We start from the raw sequence: 24,592 nt of genomic DNA on the forward strand, positions 1-24,592 counted from the left end.
CTGGGCTTTAAGTCAAAATTGTAAAGCTACTGCCCTAAAATATGGCCTTGCCAAAATACCCCATCTTGGTGTTTTGGGCGAAATTGTAGAATCAAACCAGCAATTGAACTTTTATACTAAAGACCATTTTAAAACGTTTTTATTTGCTCGCTTTCTTGTCCGGTACAAATTTTGCAATCAATTTTAACATCCCGATGAGCTAGAGAATTTAAACTTGAAATAGGCCTATAGTTCACAAATGGATGACAATGCAATATTATATACAGTAGAACCTCTTTAATCCGAACTAATTGGGACCGGGGGTAGTTCGGATTATTGAATAGTTTGGATTACAGAACATATTTTTGTTTTTACATAACAATAGCTAAAACGTTGCTAAAATGGCTCCTAATTGTTACAGGAAAAGTGAAAAAATGCTTTATAAAGTAAAATACAATGTTTATTTAATACAGTAGTAAACATAGTGAATCAACAGTACACTGTACATTAAAGAAGAAACAATTACGGTGCGTAAGTATACCATAAATAACTACTGTACTGTGAATAGGGTACAGTTCAATGAGACGTTCAGATTAGTGGATGTTCGGATTATGGGGGTTTGGATTAAAGAGGTTCTACTGTAATTTAATTTTCATATTTCCCTTGGGCTATATACACCTCATGAGCTTGTTTTTATTAGCGCTCCCTTTCTTACAAATTTTTATATCGATTTCAAACTAACTTCCTGTTGAGTTAGAAACTTGAAACTAGCTCACAAATGGATGACAATGCAATATATACTATATCATTTTATTTTCATAATCTGACTGGTAGTTTTGGGACTTAGAAACTCTTCTAGAACCATTCTCGTCCCTATTAGAACGGTTCTGGTCTAGTTTTACGGACGAGCCCTCACATGCCCACATTTATAGCATTTAAAGGAGTTATCAGGGTTTGAAGTTCTTGTTTTTGAGGAATAAAAGCTTTACCTCTTCGTCTAGCTTTGCTACTATGCTCCTGAGCTCGTCAAATGATTTTGGTTGAGCTACCTTAACGAGAGACCTAATCTTATCATGTAAAAGTTCCACAATATAAGAAACTCTCAATACCGTACCCCACCATCATTCATTCCTCTTAAACAACTGTAACTTTTGAATAACAAATGTCCCAGCTCTCATGAACCAGCAACTAACTACTAACAGCTACTAGGCTGAACATCTGCCAAGAATTTCTTAGTGATTAATGCTTTGACAGCCTCTGAATTAAATCTCTGCATAAACTCAATTTTGAATACATCCCATCCTAGACTTAGACCACAGACAAATATAATACTCTAATTTAGACCCTTAATGTTTTGCCACTAAGCACCTGCCAAACCCCTCAACTGTTGCCTCAGAATCTGCAGATATATTTCCGACGGTATACACACGTCCGTTTGCAAACCAACACACGTCGTTGGTTTCCAATTAATTTAATTGATCAGTGTTACCATCAAAATTTGTTTATAATTTTGTTATTTTATCAATGATAAACACAACATCTGTGTTTAATAGTTTTCTTATTATAGTATGTTTGAGTAAGCTGAATGCAAATTTAGTATCCATATAGCAATGATTCATTATAATTTAATATTAACATTGATCAGCTGGTTTATTGGTTTAAAAATAAATGTAATGAAAAGAACATGAGTTTTATTAGCAAAATAATTTAATCTATTAATTTTGAACATTGGTGCCGAAACTTTTGCGAATCAACTAAATGTCGACTACTGGAGCATTTACAAGGTCCAAATTCAAGAAGTCTGCTATAAAATCTCAGGATTTTGATGGTAAAAATAATGAGGCAGTAAGTGATAAGCATATTCCTTTGTCGGTAAGATCTCATAAAACTAGCTCAAGTAGGAGTAGGAATGAAAGTGTTTTAGAGGTTATGGACGAATTGATTAAGATACAGGAAGAAGAAACGTCCCTTGTTGTATCATGTGCTAAAGCAAAGGCGGCGGCGGAGAAAGCAGAGGCAGAGGCAGCAGTAAAAATAGCAGCAGCTGATGAAAGACTTGCCCGAGTGGAGGAAGAAGCCAAGCGGAAGGAAATAGAAATGAAGAAGAAGCTACTTGAAGACAGACTGTCATCGCTTAGCAGAGGATCGTCAAGAGTCAGTAGCAGATCATCTAGGACTTCAATTTCTTCTCTTCCACGACCGTTGCCCACAAAGGAAGCTGTTGAAAAGTGGATGCAGACAAAGGATCAAGCTGAAGACATTAATAAAAATAACGTTTTGAAGCCTTGTACTAATGTTCCAGTAAATATTATGAAGAGTGTACAGCAGGAGGTATCCTTGCCGCATCACGAAGTACAGTCTAGTTTCCAGCCTCGAGAAGAAAACTGTGAAAATCCTGGAGAAGCAAGGACTGTAGCTTTCAGCGAAGGAAGGAGAATTCCTCGAGATGTTTCGTGTTTCCCTCGAGATTGTCAACCTGATAAAATGATATTTAGAGAGAAGATGCCGGCGAGAATATTGTCAGCTCTACCTAATTTCAGCGGAGATCTAGACCAATGGCCCGCTTGGATAGCTGAATACAGGCGATCTACTGAAATTAATGACTACACTGATTTGGAGAATCTTCAAAGACTTCAGAAGTGTATTACTGGAAAAGCTAAAGAAATGATATCAGCACTGTTGATATATCCTGAGAACGTACCAGAAATTGTTAATTTGTTGGAACGGCGTTTCGGAAGACCAGATATAATTATTAAAAATCTCATAGCAAGCGTGAAAGGTCGACCACCAACTAAGGACTACAAGCCTGACACTTTGGTTGCTTTTAGTGACATGGTAAGGAACTTAGTAGTTACGGTAAAATCCTTGAAGCAGGACCACTACTTGTTTAACCCACAACTTATGGAAGAGCTCACAGAAAAACTGTCCACCAACATGAAGCTCAACTGGGGAATGTTTGTCACTTCACCACAGTCTCAATTGAAACAACCAATTGGCCTCGACAGCTTTTCGACGTGGCTCTCTTCTGTGGCGGATGCAGCAATTATATGTACTCCCAGTACATCTACTAGTGGAAACTTTAAAAACATGTCATCAAGATATGAATCAAACTCCAAGAACTTTGTATTAGTACAACATGAAGGTGACAAGAAGTTTAAAAAACGTATATGTGTTTGCTGTAAAAAACAAGACCATACATGACAGAATGCAAGCAATTCCTAAAGTACGATGTAAATAAAAGATGGGAGACAGTCAAGAGTAACAGTCTGTGTTTCAATTGCTTGAAGACTAAACACCGAGCGATGACTTGTCGTAACAAACTTGCTTGTGGAGTTAATGGCTGCACCTATTTCCATAATAAACTGTTACACGTGACCTCAAAAGAAGAAGGTGCTAATAAAGAGACACCTAAATTGGAAATTCACAGTGAACATATGGGGTTTCAAGAAGAACCTGTTGCAAGAGTGTTGTTGAGGGTTCTCTCAGTAACATTGGTAGGAAAAAATGGCAAGCAAATTGAAACATTTGCTTTAATTGATGACGGTTCAACTATTTCTGTCATCGAAAAGGGATTGGTTGAAGAACTCGAAATTGATGGACCTACTAAACCTGTATCTTTCTCCTGGACAGATGGATCTGTTTATACAGAAAAAGAATCTCAGACTGTAACACTGACAGTTATAGGAGATAGGTACAGGCAAACACTTGACTCTAAACAACGTGAAGACTTTGACAGCCTTGCAGTTACCAATACAGTCTATGAATTCAGAACAAATGAAAAATAAATGGTCTTATTTACAGGAAATCCCTGAAGAAGTGTTTCAGCGTGGTCGTCCACGACTACTGATTGGACATGAACATGTACATTTGACAGTGCCTCTGAAAGTAATCATTGGACCTACAAATGCACCGATTGCTTTGAAGTCGAAACTAGGTTGGACAATAAATGGTCCTACTGGAAATGTAAACCATCAAACTCGTATAGACAACGACTTTGTTATGTTTAAACATGAAACAAATTCAGATATGTTGGAGCTTAACTCACTAGTTAAAGAAAGTTTTGAGAGGGATTTTATCGACTGCCCGATTAAGGAATCCAATAAAAGTGATGAAGAAGTTAGAGCAGAAAAAATATTGGAAAATACCTGTTCACAAACAGAAGATGGTTGTTGGCAAACTGGTTTGTTATGGAAAGAAGACAAACCATGGTTACCAGAAAGTCGTTCCGTTGCATTGAAGAGATTTAACTACGTTGAAAATAAAATGAAAGAGGACCCAAAACTATGTCAACAATATCATCAGAAAATAGCAAGTTATGCTGAAAAGGGATATGCAAAAAAGTTAAATTTGGATGAGGTGAAGAACAAAAGTGAGAAAACCTGGTACCTTCCTCACTTTCCTGTCTACAATCCCAGAAAACCAGACAAGTTCCGTTTTGTGTTTGATGCTGCGTCAAAATCACATGGAAAGAGCCTGAACAGTTGTCTACTACCTGGACCAAATTTATTCAATAGTCTGATAAGCATTCTGTTCCAGTTCAGAAAACATGAAATCGCATACGCAGCAGATATTGAAGAGATGTTTTTGAGAATAAAGATTATTCCAGAAGATCAAGACTCACTACGTTTTTTATGGAGGGAAGAAACTGACGGAAAATTACAGGAGTGGTGTATGACATCAATGATTTTTGGGGCAGTTTGCTCACCAACCAGTGCCATTTACATAACTAGAAAAAATAGTGAAAAACATGGAGAGGAACATCCAGATGCAAAGCTAGCTGTAAATCAACAAGTCTACATGGATGATTATCTTGATAGCAACCAATCTGTGGAAGAAGCTAAGAGCTTAATAGAAGGAGTTGTAAACATATGTAAAAAAGGTGGTTTCAATTTGAGGAACTTTATTAGCAATTCACCAGAGTTAATGCTGTCTGCCAAAGAAAAGTTGGTCAAAAAACTACTTGAAAGAAGAAGATGTTGGACTAACAACTGATGACACAGAGCGAGTACTCGGGATACACTGGAATTTCCATGAAGATTTCTTCCTTTTCAAAATCAACTTTGTAAAAGTGAAGAAAGAAGTCGTTGATCTAAAAGAGCCACCAACCAAACGACAGGTGCTCCAGGCTGTGATGTCCATTTATGATCCAATAGGCTTTATCACTCCAATCACAATGAAGGGCAAAATTCTGGTACAAAATCTTTGGAAAATGAATGTCCAGTGGAATGAAAGAATTCCAGCGCAGCTGGAAAAGGCATGGAGAAATTGGATGAAAGATGTGAAGATTTCGGAAAATCTGAAAATACCTCGATGCTACAACTTGACTGCAAACTGCACTGTATCATTACATATTTTCTGTGATGCAAGTGAGAAAGGATTTTGTTCGGTTGCTTATTTTAGGACTGAAAAACCAGAGGATAGCGTGGAAGTTGTTTTTGTACTGGCAAGATCACGTGTTGCTCCCCTAAAGTCGTCCACCATCCCTAGACTTGAACTGCAAGCAGCTGTATTAGGCAGTCAAATTGCATCTTTGATCTATCAGTTTCACAAAATGGAAATAGACCAAACATACTTTTGGACGGACTCAAGAATTGTGTGGTGCTGGATTCAAGCAACTCAAAAGCAAAAGTCAGCCTATGTTGCTAATCGTGTTGATAAAATACTGAGCAACTCAGACAAAAATCAATGGAGGTGGTTACCTACGACAGAAAATGTAGCTGATGAAGCTACACGGGAATCATCAACTCCATTAACGAACGATTGCCGTTGGCTCCAAGGTCCAGCCTTCTTACTTAAAAAAGAAAAAGAATGGCCAAAAATTGAAAGCATTTCGAGAAAAGAAGACTGCAATGAAGTAGCCTTAGCAATTTTACCTGAAAACAAAGAAAATGTTATCGATATGGAGAGATTTTCAAAATCCCCAGACTCATAAGAGCAGTAGCATGGATGCAACGATTCATTTCCAATACGAGATGTAAATCTGAGAGAAATACAAATGTGAGTCTTGGTGTTGAAGAGCTTCAACGAGCTGAAGAAACCTGCTTCAGACTTTCACAACTAGAATCTTTTCCCAAAGAAATGAAGAATCTTGAGGAGAACAAGCCAGTTCCTCGAGAAAGTCGACTTCATAAGCTAAGCCCTATTTTGACAGGGAACTTATTGAAAATGAGAGGAAGGACTGAATATGGGAATCAAATCAGTCAAGACCTGAAAAATCCCATAATTTTAGATCCTAAACATCGACTTACAGTCCTATTGATCCAACATGAACATGAACAGGCAGCTCATCAGGGCCAAGAAACTGTGGCAAATAATATGAGACAACGATTTTGGGTAATCCGTTTGAAGCGAGCAATTAAGAGCTGTTGGGCAAATTGTAAGAAGTGTCAGCTGCGCAGAAACACACCTAAAAATCCTGAGATGGCTCCTCTTCCGGCAAACAGATTAGAACCTTATGGACGCCCATTCACCTGTGTGGCTGTGGATTATTTTGGGCCTCTGGAAGTCACTATAGGTCGCAGAAGAGAAAAGCGATATGGAGTGTTGTTCACATGTCTGTCAGTGCGAGCGGTACACTTGGAGATTGCAACTTCTCTCAATACGGACTCGGCAATTCTTGCAATCAGGAGATTTGCAGCAAGACGGGGTTGTCCTTCGGAATTGATATCAGACAATGGTACCAACTTTAAGGGCGCAGAGAAGGAATTAAGAAAAGGACTTGAGTCTTTTGATTACGAACAAATTAAAACGTTCTGCGTGGGGAAGATGATGAAGTGGACTTTTCTACCGCCAGCGAGCCCTCACATGGGTGGTGCGCATGAACGTCTTATACAATCGGTGAAGAAATGTTTAAGACACCCAAGCTCCTAAAGAAGAAACGTTGACTACTCTACTATGTGAAGTAGAATACATAATCAACAACAAACCCTTATTTCCTGTATCAGACGACCCTAATGATGAGCTCCCTTTGACACCAAACCACTTTCTCCAGGGAGGAGCAGATAGAGTCACACCAGCTGTCATTATAACGGAGAAGCACCTGCATAGACAATGGAAGATCGCACAGGACATGGCAGACAAATTCTGGAAACGTTGGCTGAAAGAATATGTGCCTTTACTAAACAAACGCTCCAAGTGGCACACAACACAAGCACAAGTAAATCTGCAAGACGGAAACTTGGTCCTTATAAAACCTAGCCAGAGGGCATTGGGCTAAGGGCAAGGTGGAGGCGGTACACCCTGGGCGAGATGGCCAAGTTAGAGTAGCGGACGTTCGAACAGCCACCGGAGTCTGGAGGAGACCTGTAACCAAACTGGTGAAGCTGATGACCTGAGAAACCCCCCTGGGAGAAATGTTTAATAGTTTTCTTATTATAGTATGTTTTAGTAAGCTGAATGCAAATTTAGTATCCATATAGCAATGATTCATTATAATTTAATATTAACATTGATCAGCTGGTTTATTGGTTTAAAAATAAATGTAATGAAAAGAACATGAGTTTTATTAGCAAAATAATTTAATCTATTAATTTTGAACAATCTGACTCCAATGATTCAATTCATTTTTAAAACGTTTTTATTAGCTCGCTTTCTTGTCCGGTAGGTAGCCTACAAATTTTGCAATCAATTTTATACTAACTTCCCGATGAGCTAGACTTGAAACTTGAAATAGCTCACAAATTGAAGACAATGCAATATTATATCATTTAATTATTCTAATTTTGAATAGGCCTAACTTAGTTTTGAGAAATTGTTCCATAAAATGACATTTTACTATTAATATTTGCCAACTGTGAATCAAGTTTCTCAGATTGGATATTAGTGATGGGAATCACCGAATGAAAATAACCTAATTTAATCAGTTGATGCTGAATATGCTATTTCGGTTATTTTATCCTGGTTCGGTTAAATTAGTCTTACCAAGCAAATTCGGTGATTTAGTTGATTTAGTTTGTCACATCATCAGGAAACTAAAATTTATTCGGCGATTCGTTTGACTAAAAATCACCGATTGACGCTAAAAGACCAAATGTCATTCCGTTTCCCATAAGAAAAAAATTAGTTGTGTTTTGTGGCAGTAAATAATGACTAAAATTGATTTGGTGATTCATTCAACTAAAAATAACCGATTGACGCAAAAAATAACTGATTGATTATTCGGTCATGGAAACTATTCGGTTATCCCATCACTAAATTGGATATCTAAGTTTCTCCGGAATTTTGGACAGTGGAGTGATGTAGAGTACCTACTCACAAGGTCAGGTTTAGTGGTATTTGTTCTGCCGGCTGATTTCGTCCTTCCCGTGATCAAAACTCGTCTAGGCTTTGCTTTGCTTCCCGTCCCCTTCTGCTCACCTTCTTCTAGACCTTTCTTATGAAACACATTTCAGTTGTGAAAACTCCTAATTTTGTAATTTCTAAAAAATCCTGTCACAGTCGCCAATTGAAATTGTTAATATACGTGTATTAATAGTCAAAGGTACGATTCAATTAATTTGTTATCACTGACAATTACTTATAAGATTAAACCTTAGAAATTACAAATTAAATCTTCACAATAACTTAACTACCTTTTCCTACAGTTACCTAACAATGTACATGTTCTCTCACTGATTTAAGAAAGCAAAGTGGCCAATTCGCTCATCAGTGAGACAATATTAACATTGTCTCACTCTAATTACTTTGTCTCACTCCAGATTTGCAACGTGAAGGCACGAAATAGTGAGCGCGTAACCTGCAGGCAACGTCGTATGCGCGCGAAATACGTTGGCAGCACTGGCTGTAACACTGGCTGGTCAGCTGTTGTACTGTTGTATTTGTCACTTCACGTTAAATGTTATATTAAAAGTTCACTTCTGTGTAAAAATAGGTTATGTTTCTTCACCAATTTATTTGTTTTATGGTAACTGTAGGAAAAATATAATGTGCAACTCGAGTTCAAAGTACAATTGCCTCACTCGAGAAACCATTCCTCACGAGCCGTGAGTCAATTGCTCACTTTTTTCACTAGTTGCACAAATAACTATATTCTTCATTTCTTTCATCAACCAACAACATTCTGATGTTATCTTTTTTTTTTAAACAAAACCATTCAAACACATGACACCTGACGTCACCGAAGGCTCCCGGCTCCCTACCTCCCTTGAGTAAATACCACTTTTTAAGCAGCTCAAATCAAAAGTAAACAAACAGACACAGAACCACTTTCACAATGCAGAGTTACGAATATACGAACTAATACGAGCTGCATTAAAAAATATAGCTCCCCAAGCTTGAGTATCAACCGAACCATTTGGCTCTCAACCTCCTAGACAACTCAATCAACGGCTATACATACTAAAGAGAGAAAATGTTTTAGACCTAACGACTCGATTTGTACAGCAGCTCTGAAATTTCTTTTCTTTGCTCTTTTTTTTTGTTAGTGCTAAAGCTGTTTAGCTGCTATCTCATGTTTCCAAATTTTTATTTTATTTATATAAATGTCATAAAACTTTGTTAAAAAAACAATACAGAGCTTATGCAACTGCAACTGTTGAAAGAAACTACTATCTAACCTGGTCCTAGAAAGTTAAACATTGAAGCTATTAAACAAAATAGCTGTTATACCAGGAACCAAGAACTTTTCCATCCAAGGCTTTCTGTGCAGGACTAGAGATAAACACTTCTGGGGTCGCCGGAATTGTACCCCCCTGGAATTGTACCCCCCGGCGATCGTTGACGTAATTTTGACGTCACGCCTAGAGGGGGTACAATTCCACCCCGTACACTTTGATTTTAACGAAATCTAATCTATTTAATGTGGGCAAGTGATCAGTGAACCGGATAATTATATTAGATATTAAAAAGAGCAGGAGATGTACGGCCCGGAATTGTACCCCCCTGGAATTGTACCCCCCGGAATTGTACCCCCTGCCAACATAAAAATATTTACGTACGGGGTGGAATTGTACCCCCCTGGAATTGTACCCCCCATCAGAAAGCCAAATGTGTACGGGGTGGAATTGTACCCCCCGGAATTGTACCCCCCTCTTGGACAGCTAGCTTGGCTTGTGTACGGGCTGGAATTGTACCCCCCACCCACTCGATAATCTTAATTGGTATTATGAAAATGAAGTAGTAGAGAATGCCTTCTACAGTGACATATGTTGGATTTTCAAACCTGTACAGAATAGTGATTGTACCAAGGAACTATAATTGTGAAGAGATTATCCAAAAATCTGGCTTCGCCACTTTACTTCGCCTCGGGCTATATGCATATTTTATTAATTTTCTTTAAACAACTTGAATGCATTATTGCTTAGTTTGTTTTTACTGTAATACTTTTTATACACTATTATCTAATAACATAAGACCTGATCATAAAATTTAACTTTTAATCTCCTTCAATTTTTGAAAATACACAAGACGAAGCCACAATCACAGTACACATCATAGGTCAACGCTTTTTCTAAGAGGCTATTAATCAAACAACAATGCAGGCCTGAAGATATAGGGATTATTGTAAGAGCCATGACCTTCGGTAATGATTCTTCGTAGACCAACAAATCGCTCACAAGTAAGTGAGTGACAGGGTTTCCGGTCATCTCAGAACCGATTTGGTCTCAAAAATTCACTGAATTCCCGCACTGCGAACTCATTACACAATGATTTTATAATAAACCTTAATTATTGTAATATTCAATGGTTACCTTAAAGCAGTTATTTACAACATTTTTACAATATAAATTCTGCTCAACACTAACTCTAAACGGATTACATTTAACGGAAGAACAAGAATATTCAAATGAAAATCAAACAATAATTCATTTTCCAAATAAAATGAGCATGTTTTTTTGCGACCAGGGTGATCGAAAAAACTAAGTACTAAAATTGAACTTTAATGACTAGGGAAATACCTGGGACTTTTGTGCCCAAACCAAATGAATACTTTGTGCGAAAAGAGAAATTTACATTTTATAATATCCACTAAAGCAATCTGTAACGAGTCGCCATCAGTTACTTATCACGTATTGTTTTTGTGTCTCTTAAATCGCGTTTTCGGTAAATTACCACATTGTATCAGAGATCGCAAGAGATGATAATAAACAGCGTTGCCGTAATAGTGGGAGATGACGACAAATTTGCTGTGATCGTTTGGGATAACTGCGATGTTCTTGTGATCGCAGGATATACCTGTTGCCTTCCTTAGTGACTTAATAAAAGGCCAAGCAATATGGAATAAACGTTTACGAAATTAACGCTGAGCTTGATTCCCTCATGGACAAAGCTTCTAAATAATTTTATAACCCAAGCTGATTGATTTTTTTTAAACGATACAAGCAGTGCAAATCCTAACAAACTTTGTTTTTAAGAGGAGTCGCAAGCCGCGAATTTCGGCTTGGTTATATAAATTTGAAATACTTAGCCTTCTTTCACACCAGCGCGGTGCGGGACCGTCCCGCACCGGACGAAGCTGTTTAAACTATTGAACCATATGGGAGCTTTCACACCAGTGCGGGTTGACCCGGACAAACCTAAACCTCTGTCCGGGTTGAAAAATCACCCGCACGAACCTAAACTTCCAATGCGGGACGAAACCGCATGAATCGTTTTTAGATCATGGGCTCTTAGCCTTCTTTCACACCAGCGCGGTGCGGCACCGTCCCGCACCGTCGATGCGGGGCGACCCGCAAGGCCCTTTCACACTAGCTGCCCGTATCAGGGCGTTTCCAGGCTGAAACTTTGTGATTTTTGGATGCATTTCATTCAAATAAAAGTAAGGTGGTTATGCTACTTGTTGTATCCGAAAATAAAATACAGTGCCCCCTTGCTAAATAACCTAATTGGATCGATGCCGTGTGTGTAACAAAGTTGTGGGATAAATCTCGCACTTCAAACATGGTCTCAAATGTGTAATGACTCACTTTCTACTAACTTGATATGAAATATACTATAACATCTGGGACCATTTTTTTTTCATTTCAGTGCACTATACGAGATAGGTGGTTTTAGCTTAAACAACACTTCATTTCCTTCCATATATTTAGAAGAACATGTTATTGCTCGTTAAACCTATGTTTTTATATTAAATAAATCAGGCATGTTTAATAAAATCGTTTGTAAAAATGTAAACATACAACTGAAAGATGGTTGCTGCAGTGGGGGTCTCGTCCTACACGCTGACCTTCAAATTAAACCAAAATATAAAGCTTGACCAAACTAATAAGCTCTATATAAATTTCTCAATACCAAGAACAACTTGCCTATTAACAAGAGTAATACAAAATTAACCACACTTAAGTACTGATAGGCATAGACTGTCAAAACTACTGATTTATGTGCGGGCGAAACTAGCCCGTCCCGCGCAAGTGTGAAAGCGTACATAAGAACCCATGATCTAAAAACTATTCATGCGGTTTCGACCCGCATTGGAAGTTTAGGTTCGTGCGGGTGATTTTTCAACCCGGACGGAGGTTAAGGTCTGTCCGGGTCAACCCGCACTGGTGTGAAAGCTCTCATATGATTCAATAGTCTAAACAGCTTCGTCCGGTGCGGGACGGTGCCGCACCGCGCTGGTGTGAAAGAAGGCTTATGTACGCTTTCACACTTGCGCGGGACGGGCTGGTTTCGCCCGCACATAAACCATTATTTTTTGACAGTCTGGGTATATCAGTGGTTGAGTGTGGTTGATTTTGTAGAACTCTTGTTAGCTTATAGGGAAGTTTGTTGTTTTTGGTAAGGAGGTTGAAATTTATATAAAGCCAATTAGTTTGGTCAAGAATTATATTTTGGTTTAGTTTGAAGGCCAGTGTGTAAGACGAGACCCCCACTGCAGCAAACCATCTTTCATTTGCATGTTAAAATTTTTACAAACGATTGTAATAAACCTGCCTTATTTATTTAATATTAAAACATTTGGTTAAAGAGCACTTACATGTTGTTCTAAATATATTGAAGGAAATGAAGTGTTGTTTAAGCTTAAACCACCTATAAATATGTGCATAAATATGTTATGTATCAAAATATGTATCAAACTACAGAATTAATTTATCTCCTATAGTGCACTGAAATAAAATAATTTATTTTATAAAATGATAATCCTATAGTACCTGGGAAAGCATGCCATTGTTAGTTAAGCTGTAGCAACTGAAACATGGCGAGAGGTGTACTTAGATTTGAAATCAGTTATGCCGTTGACATTGTACAGAATTTTAAGATCTTACAGAAACTATCCCACAGAAGTTACCCCACAGATGTCACCATAACTTTTAAAAACACAATGAATTGACATTTTTACACACTCGGCATCGATCCAATTAGCATAACAACCTTTCTTTAATTTATTTGAATGAAATGCATCCAAAAGTCACTAAGTTTCATCCTGGAAACGCCCGGATCCGGGCAGCTAGTGTGAAAGGGCCTTGCGGGTCGTCCCGCATCGACGGTGCGGGACGGTGCCGCACCGCGCTGGTGTGAAAGAAGGCTTACCTTTTGATTACTGCTCATAGGCCTTAGCCTTCTTTCACACCAGCGCGGTGCGGCACCGTCCCGCACCGTCGATGCGGGGCGACCCGCAAGGCCAATTCACACTAGCTACCCGGATCCGGGCGTTTCTAGGCTGAAACTTTGTGATTTTTTGATGCATTTCATTCAAATAAATAAAAGTAAGGTGGTTATGCTACTTGTTGTATCCGAAAATAAAATAAAGTGCCCCCTTGCTAAGTAACCTAATTGGATCGATGCCGTGTGTGTAAAAATGTCAATTCCTCGTGTTTTTAAAAGTTATGGTGATATGATACAGCTGTGGGATGAATCTCGCACTTCAAACATGGTCTCAAATATGTAATGACTCACTTTCTACTCTTGTTATGAAATATACTATAACATATGGGACCATTTTTTTTTTTTTATTTCAGTGCACTATAGGAGATAAAGTAATTCTGTAGTTGATATATATGGTTGATATATAGTTGATATTTTCATGCACATATTTGTAGGTGGTTTTAGCTTAAACAACAATTCATTTCCTTCCATATATTTAGAAGAACATGTAAGTGCTCGTTAAACCAAATGTTTTTATATTACATAAATCAGGCATGTTTAATAAAATCGTTTGTAAAAATGTAAACATGCAAATGAAAGATGGTTTGCTGCAGTGGAGGTCTCGTGTTAAACGCTGACCTTCAAACTAAAACAAAATATAAAGCTTGACCAAACTAATAATCTCTATATAAATTTCAACCTCAATACCAAGAACAGCAAACTTGCCTATTAACAAGAGTACAACAAAATCAACCACACTCAACCACTGATATGCATAGACAGTCAAAACTACTGATTTATGTGCGGGCAAAACCAGCCCGTCCCGCGCAAGTGTGAAAGCGTACATAAGAACCCATGATCTAAAAACTATTCATGCGGTTTCGACCCGCATTGGAAGTTTAGGTTCGTGCGGGTGATTTTTCAACCCGGACGGAGGTTTAGGTCTGTCCGGGTCAACCCGCACTGGTGTGAAAGCTCCCATATGATTCAATAGTCTAAACAGCTTCGTCCGGTGCGGGACGGTCCCGCACCGCGCTGGTGTGAAAGAAGGCGCCTTGATTTTGTTGTACTCTTGTTAATAGGCAATTTTGTTGTTCTTGGTATTGAGGTTGAAATTTATATAGAGCTTATTAGTTTGGTCAAGCTTTATATTTTGTTTAAGTTTGAAGGTCAGCTTGTAGGACGTGACCCCCACTGCAGCAAACCATCTTCCATTTGCATATTTACATTTTTACAAACGATTTTATTAAACATGCCTGATTTATTTAATATAAAAACATTTGGTTTAACGAGCACTTACATGTTCTTCTAAATATATGGAAGGAAATGAATTGTTGTTTAACCTAAAACCACCTGCAAATATTGTCATGAAAATATCAACTATATATCAACCATATATATCAACTACAGAATTACTTTATCTCCTACTAGCTGTACCCGCGGGCTTTGTCCCGTTTGACTTCATAAGTGAGCTCGTTCGCATGGCTCAATCACGTCCTGGTTGAAGTTCGTTCGCTACGCTCACTCACCTTTACGTTGCCTTCAGGTTAGCTCGTTTGCTACGCTAACTCGCCTCCAGGTTGAAGTTCGTTCGCTACGCTCACTCACCTTTTAGTTGCAAGTTAGCTGCTGTCATAAATTTAAAAAAATAATAGTGCTGCACCCTGTTGGTAATCCTTGTAACTTTAATGCTATTGAAAATCATAGAACAGAACCAACTTGTTTAATTGAAACAACTGTCACAAAAATCACTAAGTTTCAGCCTGGAAACGCCCGGATCCGGGCAGCTAGTGTGAAAGGGCCTTGCGGGTCGTCCCGCATCGACGGTGCGGGACGGTGCCACACCACGCTGGTGTGAAAGAAGCCTAAACTAGTTTGTATACAACAACTACGCTATAAGAATGGAATGGTTATTTGTTCACGTCACTTTTCTTCGATCTTTTTCGACGTAATTTAATATGACCGTGAAAAGAAGTTAATGTATTTCATTTTTGACAAAATACCTGTTGTAAAATTAAATTCGGGACCACGTAAGTTTGCAGATGGTGCCAGCCAATCACAAGACAAGGCTAGAGCGACTTTTCCACATCGCCCGTTGACAACACTAATTAAAATGTACTAAGCAATATTATCAAATCATCTGGTATTATTAGATTTGGCAACACCGCATGGTTCTCATTGGTCCATTCAAAACCATATGGTAAATAGGCTCCTCCCTCAACTGCAAACTTACGTGGTCCCGAATGTAGGTATCTGGTACAAAGTAGTTCACAGTTTGTCAAAGTTTTAACCTTTGTGAATTTAAGCTAACCCATGAACAGTTAGTACTTGGGAAGGTTAAGAAAATATTAATGAATAACGTACAAAGAAGTCTGTTAGGCCTCTCGCACGTTACTCTGAATGGCCTTAATTTGCAGTTTCTTAGAATATCCTTTTACAACAAGCAATTCATTAGGTGTCGGATAACAGTGCTTCAGTTCACATTCGTGTGATTCCCCTCTAATATCCAACATAACTATTGTTTTGATTTTTGTTGGTAATCATAATAGACAAGCTCCTCGGTTAAATGGGGGGGGTACAATTCCAGGGGGTACAATTCCGGGCCGTACATTTTCTTCTGCGGTGACCAGGGGGTACAATTCCAGGGGGGTACAATTCCGGTCCTACAAGAAGGGCTAGACTGACGGGGGGTACAATTCCAGGGGGGTACAATTCCACCCCGTACACTGGTAAAATAAAAGTGAGTTCTAACTGAGGGGGTACAATTCCAGGGGGGTACAATTCCGGTCCGTACAGTTTTTTAGATGCCAGTGGATTTAATCAAACCACTCGTGCATAACAATATCAAAGTTTTATGAGGGGGGTACAATTCCAGCCCGTACACGCCGTTTTGGTCGAGAAAATGAGACGTCATCGTGACGTCACAAACCAGCAGGGGGTACAATTCCAGGGGGGTACAATTCCGCCACCCCCACTTCTGTGCATGTGGAAACAGGTAAGCAGAGGTTCCCGTGGTCGACCAAGGCCTTGCTCGAGTCACTTCGACTGTAAAACAAATTTCTCAAAGAGTAATTATTATCATTTAATTAGTTAACTGTCTTAACTGTCATGACAGAAAGTTCGTGTTCCTTTTGAACTAGATATCCTCATTCTTTCTAAGATACGTTGATTAATAACAATGCATGTAAACGTCATTATTTACGTAATAATTTACAGTATTTGCTTTATGGAAGTGCAGCATTACTTTGTCATTTGCATTATTTGTTGCCAAATAAGCCGCATTATAAATGATTTCGACGGGTTTCACTCACTTCACCCACGTTTCACACGAAAAAAAGTTGTTATGGTTCTGTTGGTCTCATTGTTGTATGACCACGTATGATTCAGCCACGACTGAGCTAGAGCTAGAGCTTTCACTTTCACTCAGTCTGGTTCATGTTTTCGGTTTTCGGAATTCGGATGCTCGCCAGTGTTCTCAGACGTACGATAATTATCGTTTTGTACGATAATTTAGCCTCCCGTACGATGTACGATACGTCACCGTACGATAATGCTATTTGTACGATAATTTGGGCAATTGAATAGTACTCTTTTACAAAATTGGTTTGGGAGGTTATACCCAAAAATTTGGAAACATTTTTGCTGTTTTAAATCAAAACTCAGTATTTATTAGAGATGGGATATAAAAATCAATACATAAAAAATCAATCTTATGAAAACTATAAGTTAACTGTTAGTATGAATAAAATTAAAACGAAACCATTTCAAATGTGCTTCTAAACTGCTTGAATGCTTCTGCTTCGCTTCTTCTGCTTCTCCTACACCACGAGAAAGTCTGTTACCATAAGAACAGACCTTCCGTACATAATCTCGCCCATTTGGCGAATTATTGGTGTAGTAGTGCACGCCATCGATCTCTATTTTAGAGATCGATGGTGCACGGGTGCACGCACGGCCGCCTTTAACTCCAGGCCTCGGCCTTCAAAGTGGCAACATCACAAGAGGTGTTGTAACAGCTGTTTTGTTTGGAAGTGAAGCAGCTAATGGTATTTGTGTATTAACGAAATATTGGACTATGACAATATTGACTCCGCTTAAAATGTACATAATAGATTTTTAATTCATATTGTTTCGGTTTTCAATTCTGTATGTCTTTTTTTCAATATTTTAATAAATTTATGTTTATAAATTTAAATTGAAATCAATAAAGTGTGAATTAATGAGCTGATATCACCTGTCTGCCATGTTATCTTATGGGACGTCTGTCACTGAACAACATACCACTTGTGGAGATGCCAATTCTACCAGGCCGCGGCCTGTAGTTAAAGGTGGCCGTGAGTGCATGGTGGAAGGAAAATACTGGTGTAGTGTTTGTGTTGAGGTTGAGAAATATTCACATAATATCAGTTACCTACTATGATTACAACGTGCAAAACTAAAAATAATATGGTTTTATGGCGATTTTGAGATTTATAATAAAAAAATATATAAGTCTATTAGGTATTTCAATACTCAAGCCAGTTACGATTGTTATTTAAAATTGTACGATAATTTTTCGTGAAATACGATAATTTAGGACCGCGTGTACGATATTTGACTACGGCCAATCTGGGAACACTGATGCTCGCTGCTGTCATAACAAAACACTATTAGGTTAGGATTAGGAATAATGGAATGTTTATCCTGTCAGAATCAGAATTCAGAAATGCTTTCTCAGGTTTCTAATTTGATTCATATTCTGTAACTTTATTATAGTTGACTTGAGTGTCGGTCAAAATTATTAGCCATAAAAATGGAGGATGATTGGCAAACTCAAAAATCGTGTATACGTGAACGAGCTGAGGTGTTATTTTCAACTAAGGATCTAAGTGATTGTGAATTTTTAGTGGGAACTGACAAAGTAAAGGTAGGCTATGTCTTTGAAAAATGTGCCTCGATTGTAAAGCATATAATCAAAGTCCTATTCCTAACCATACTATTTAATTAATTTTAAAATTGGGTAGGTGTATGGCTCTGGGGAGTGGGATTTTTTAAACGTTATTTATCCCTGTTCGGGGATTGTATCTATTGTAAAATTGTATCTATGTAGCCTACTTCCGTCATTTTGTGGGATCTTAATAATTCTTTGGCAATATCTTTACTGTGGGTTGGCCTAACATAGATTAGGGCCTTATTTATTCATATACTATAGGTAGGTCTACCCTGTGGTTGCTGCTAGGTACCCATAGATAGAACTATAAACATGGAACGCTGACTCAATGCAGCGAAAACGAGCCGGCCGCGGACAGGTTCTCCCCACCCCAAGTCAGTGTACGCAGGCACTGTCCCATGTATTACAATGGGCGCGTTACGTTTTCCTACACATTCCGTCAGGTTTTCAGGCTTTATCATCATTAGCCTATTAAGAACTTGATTGTGGTGATTTATTGTTGTGTGATGATTCCTTTATCACACTAACTTATTGAAAATATACTCAGTTTTTACGAGTAGGTTTTATTGTTTGTTGTGCATTGAATGCCACACAGAACATTTCGCTTCATTATTCACTCAAACTTACTCACACCACTCGTATATTCGGGATAAAATACGCACCCATGTGGAATCCTCATCTCAATAATTGATATTGAGGCAAATATTTGATATATCAACAATGCGATATCGTGTAATTTTTAGATGTCTACTTACAGTATTTTTCACGCTGAATCCAAAAATGCAATCAGTTTTTGTCGGAGAGATTCATAAGTGGCCGTAAAACGAAGGTTAAAATTACGAATCTATGGTTCATTGAGCTATACTGATGGTAATATGGCGTGGTCTGGATGGGTCGGTATGTGGACTGTGGACTGAGTGAGTAGGAGAGCAAACATCTGTTTATGCTAGACTTAATGCGGAATGAAATCATTTGAAACCAAATAATCAGTTCTTATTTAGGCATGTGAGGAAGGTAGGTCGGGTTTTATGCGGATTCGTGACTGTATTAAGTGTTTTGAAGTGAGGTTAGATTAGGAAGGTAAAGGTTAGGTTATAATGAACCGACTCATTAATTTATGCTACTTACAGACTGTTTTTGCACAATTAAATAGTGGGTGAAACACAATGAAATAACGATATCAAAAATGCGCAAGCATATATCCTGTTTTCATATTGGGCTACCCTATTTAAAATTATTAATTCATTTGTAGATACCTAGTCACAAATTGTTTCTTGGAATGGCGAGTCCAGTTTTCTATGCAATGTTTTATGGAGAGATGGCCGAAAAGAGCTCTATTGAAATCAAAGACATCGAGCCTGATGCATTCAGAGGCATGCTGCAGTAAGTATTTAAATATTTTAAAGACAAAGTAGCCTTTAAGTCTTCTTCTTATTCTTATGTTCTTATGTTCTTTGTAACTTATTCAACTAGGCTGGTAAACAAAACTTATACCAAATCCTATATCATAATAAATGTACCGTACAATATTTATAATTTTTACTTATCTCCAGTTTATGAGTAAAGCAGTGTAATTGCTGATGTTCTGATTGTCAGGTACATTTACTCAGACAAAGTGGACTTTGAGTCATGTACACACGCCTGTACAGTCTACTCAGCCGCTATGAAGTATCTTCTGCCTTACCTTGAAGAATATTGCATCAAATACTTAAGAGAAAATATAACAGCCAACTCTGCCTGTGAACTGTACGAGTTTTCTTTATTTCATGATATTACCGACATCAAGGAAATGTGTTTGCAGGTAGCCTATTTATTATATTTGTTTAGAAAATAAATCTATTCAATAAGATCAGTTGTTGACTCACTGGAGAATTATACCATCACATTTAACACACACATCACATAACAACACACACATTTAACATCACATTTAAGTTATTCTTCACAATCAATATAAATATAAATTGTATTCTTTTTTAATATAGAAGCCAGCTAGGTTAATGGCGGCGCACTAGCCTGACTAAGACAATGAGTGGTTGTAGGCCTATGCCTAGCTTCAGCGTCAAGATGGACGTTGTAGACTTAGCTGTTACTTAGTATTTGTATCGTAGGCAAGTTAAGCATAAGAAAAAGCGATACTGGGTCCAACTGATATTAACTTTCAGGTCCACTTAAGGGCATTTTGTAACATTTGATCAAGCTAACTATAACACAGTACACAGTAAACTAAAAACTCATTACCGGTACCTTAATTTTATTCTTCTGTAATCAACCATTGTGCATGATCAAATGTTCACAGGTTTTCCAAGACAACACTTCTGAGGTTTTGAAAAGTACCGGTTTCTTAGAGTGTGAATTTTCCACAGTGTTAAAAATATTTGAACAGAATAAACTGGAACTGGATACAGAATTACAGCTTTTTCAAGGGCTCCAGGATTGGACAGAAGCAGAGGCTGCGAGACTTGGTAAACATTTCCACTACACCTTTCTTTTTAAATATAAAAGTATCTAGCCTATGTGAAATTTTAAATATTTTGTTGGGTATAAAAATATAGGCTAACATTAAGAGTAATTTCAATGTCTCAACTAACTTAACTGATCTAACTTAATCCCGCTAAAAAAGGTTCAAATAAGCGGGAAGGCCAAATAACACTTGAATTGACAAAAAAACCATCTAATGTCAAAAGTAGATCTATAGGTGGGAACTTTCTAATAAGATTTAGTACCTAATGTACTAACATTGTACTAGGTAGCCTGAGAGGGTGACTACAAATTTTCTGCTAATAACAAATTTGTATAGTTTGGCCAAAGTTCTAGTTACGAGGTATCCAAATGAGAGGGAGGCTATTTTGTACAGTGGCAGTTATGGATCCTATTCAAGAGAGGGGACTACCAAGGGGTTAAAAGGTAGTAGAGAGTCCAAAAAATCTTTATTTCTAAAGCCGTTTGGTGACTTTCTACAGCCATTCTTAGTATTGAACTGTGTCCAAAAATCTCCCATTTCACTTGTTTATGGTTATGAGATAGTAGTTTGAGTTTAAAAAATTATACCTACCATAAACTAACCAACACAAGTAGACTTCTCATCCCATTGTCAATTTGAAGCTCGATTTTTGTATCTAGATCATGTTGGTGACACTGGGCACTAGTGTCGACAACATTTTGTTTCTAGGATTAATTTCATAATTTGAGCTTTACCGTTTGGTTATATAACTAGGGAACGAGTTATTGTTAATGGTTGGCTAATTTTATTTGGCTAAACGAAGTTTTAAATAGCTGAAATAGGAAGAAGCAAATTGCAAAAAAAAACACGATCCTAGCGGCACTGGACCGAACTAATTATAAAATTGTCTGACCCATAAGGATGACAAATCTACTAAGGGAGTAGGTATGTTTAAATTTATTTTTCTAGGGCTCAATAGGTTTTATCCCCTGTATCTCCTTGGAACTGCTACTGCTATTGTGTATCATAATGTATTGTTCGCACAAGAACAGTCGTCAGTACCGCCCACTTCCTGCCGATGTAGTCCGGTTAAACCAATGTGCTGATAATTGTTCGGTTAAAGAGATGTCATTTCCGCCGAGTGTAGTCCGGTTAAACCGATGTCCAGTTAAAAGGTCTCGGGATAAGAGGGAGTCTACTGTACTGTTGACCAAGCTGTACTTATTCATTGGTCTTTTAATAAATGGCCTTAAAAAAAACAGTGAACCTTATTCAGTAACAAAACTACACAAAACACCTTACTCACCCTGTACTCATACTCCATTCATGTTTGTCTTTAAAAACCCCCTTAATTGTGTCCCCATAACATAGTAGAGATTATGTGTTCGCTTAACATGTTATTGTAGGAGTGTCCGTTGAATCCCTCGCCATGTCTGTCACTGAGGCTCTCTCCAAGATCATGTTCCTGATGATGACAGCTGAAGAGTTCACCAGTGGTCCGGCTCTCTCCCCTCTACTCACATCCGAGGAGAAACTCGCCATTGCTATGAACATCACCAAACCTGGCGTGATTGGGGTTGGTTTATTGTTTGTTTTTAGCAACATATTCTTATAGAGATTATGAGCATACATTATTATTATTATTAGTGATGTCTGATGGAAGGCATTTAGATTAATCTTCATGTCTTCATTTAAATCTTCATTTTACTTTGCTGCCCGTACCTTCATCATTCTTTCCCATTTTTTGTTCTGTTCAGAAGGCACTTTAAAATACACAAAGAAAACAAGGTCAATATTTAAAAAAAATCATACCTTGTAAAAATAGGTGGTCTATTAAGTAATACATCTCCACCAAACAATATTAATCTGCTATGATATTTTTTGACCTGATTGGATTGAATGTTTAGATTCCAGAGCGTATCAACAAGTCCACAGAGCCCCGTAGGCCACTGTCCCCCATGCTGCCCCCTACAGTACCCCCCGTAGAGTGGAGTTTGGTCAGGGAAGTGTCAGACACCATAGTCTACCCTATCACTCGGTGGGTCAACCCCTTCCCTCGGAAAGGTCTCACTGTCTCTAGGAACATCAGGTTGAAAGGAGTCAAGGTTTGTATACTGCTATAAGTATAAATGTAGGGTATTTGTCTGTGTGCCAGTGTCTTATCGTAACAAATTATTGTGTTTGGTTTTCTATCCTGTATCTTTGCCATTTTTTCGCTAATATTATAGAACAAGCTGTACCGCTATGTACCTGAACAGTTTTTGTTGTTAAATTATGAAACCTGAAGTAGTATATTCCTTCTGTTAGAAGTTAATTATAAAGGTTATATGTAATTAGCCTATCACTTTATTTTAATGAAAACAAGAACTGTTTCTAATCGGCAATATCTCAACAGATTGCTTCCCAGAGGGTTTCAACCAGCGGAGAGTGCAGCCTAACCTACAAGGAGAACGTAACGATAGTTCTCAAGAAGGATTGGGCCGTAAAGTTCTCTGGAGCTAAGTACATGCTGGACACTCCGTACAACGACTCGTTCACTGTGCTGTTCACCAAACCTGTGCTGATAGAGGTAGGCAAAAAGTATTGGATCATCATACAGTTTGACAAGAACGGCGACTACCAATTCATGAGAGACGTCAACAGTGTTTACAATCTAAACAACATCAGGGTCGAACTTTACGAAGAATTCTCCCCAATTACGGAGTACTTGTTTTGTGATAAGCCCGAGGAGTAATCATATTTATTTACATAGGTACATTTATTTTTTTTAATAGTTGTACAGTCATGGATCCTATATTTTTACTGGTTAGTTGATTTTGATATTGATTTTGTGGATTAAGTGTCACTTGATTATTGCCGTCCAATTAATTTTGAGTGTAGACCTTTTATAACTTTGTTTGACTGTATGTGATTCAATTTGACTAAAGTAGCTGGATACCTAAAATTGCCATATACAGGTATTTATAAAAACCGAAATTTCAGGCTTCAACTAATTTATTGAACTCTCTTGAGTGTCTGTTTTACGAGTAATTCTGTAAAAACACAATTGAGTAAAACAATCTGTAGTTTGAAAATCAAAATTAAATTGACATTAAATTAAGTTAAAAACTATAATGTAAGGAAAAGCCAATTGTACTGAAAAATATGATTCCCTTCAACAATTATCTGGTGCTAAAAAACGGGCGGGGTTTGTAAGTAAGAACGGCTTTGTCGTATGGATCCGTAGTATGCTTGTACACCGCAACGAGTCTCGTTGCCACTTACTGGCATCATTTGTGAACAGTAGGATGCAATTTGCAGCTCTGTAGCTTTACTGTGTGTTTTTAAGGTTTTTTTGGATTATCAAATTCTCCCGCCGCGTCCAAGATAAGGTCAATGATACTTTTTTACAAGAAACATATACGATGCTGAAATCCAACATCAGATGACTTAAGTTTATGACCCTAATGCAATGATAGGGGTAAAATGTAGGAACAGGCTTGGGAGTTAAAAATGGCAGTGAAAATGTTCATTTCAGAAGGAATTGTGTTTTTTGGCGGATACCTAGACTTCTCACAGAAGGCGAGAAAGGAAAATGGGTATCTCGGCAATTTTTACACTCCATAAACCATTTCCCTACTTTACCCTCACTCATTGCATTAGGGACAAAGACTTCAGTCATCTGGCAATGAATGTCGGCATCAGATATGTTTCTTGTGATCAAAAATCGTATCACTGAT

General features: G+C 37.9%; 1 protein-coding gene across 1 annotated transcript; it reads left to right on the forward strand.

Moving 5' to 3' along the window:
- The first annotated feature begins 18,242 nt into the window (after positions 1–18,242).
- Positions 18,243–24,230, forward strand: LOC128995383 (BTB/POZ domain-containing protein 6-like). Its single transcript, XM_054420394.1, has 7 exons — positions 18,243–18,406; positions 19,683–19,813; positions 20,027–20,231; positions 20,730–20,895; positions 22,280–22,449; positions 22,781–22,978; positions 23,269–24,230. Exons 1-7 carry the CDS (start codon positions 18,293–18,295, stop codon positions 23,605–23,607), a joined length of 1,323 nt encoding a protein of 440 aa, XP_054276369.1. The 5' UTR covers positions 18,243–18,292; the 3' UTR covers positions 23,608–24,230.
- Positions 24,231–24,592: the final 362 nt, after the last annotated feature.

The sequence above is a fragment of the Macrosteles quadrilineatus genome, unplaced genomic scaffold (assembly GCF_028750875.1).
Source record: "Macrosteles quadrilineatus isolate MER2022 unplaced genomic scaffold, UCM_ALF_1.0 Scaffold_5__1_contigs__length_97177068, whole genome shotgun sequence".
Taxonomy (NCBI): Eukaryota; Metazoa; Arthropoda; class Insecta; order Hemiptera; family Cicadellidae; genus Macrosteles; species Macrosteles quadrilineatus.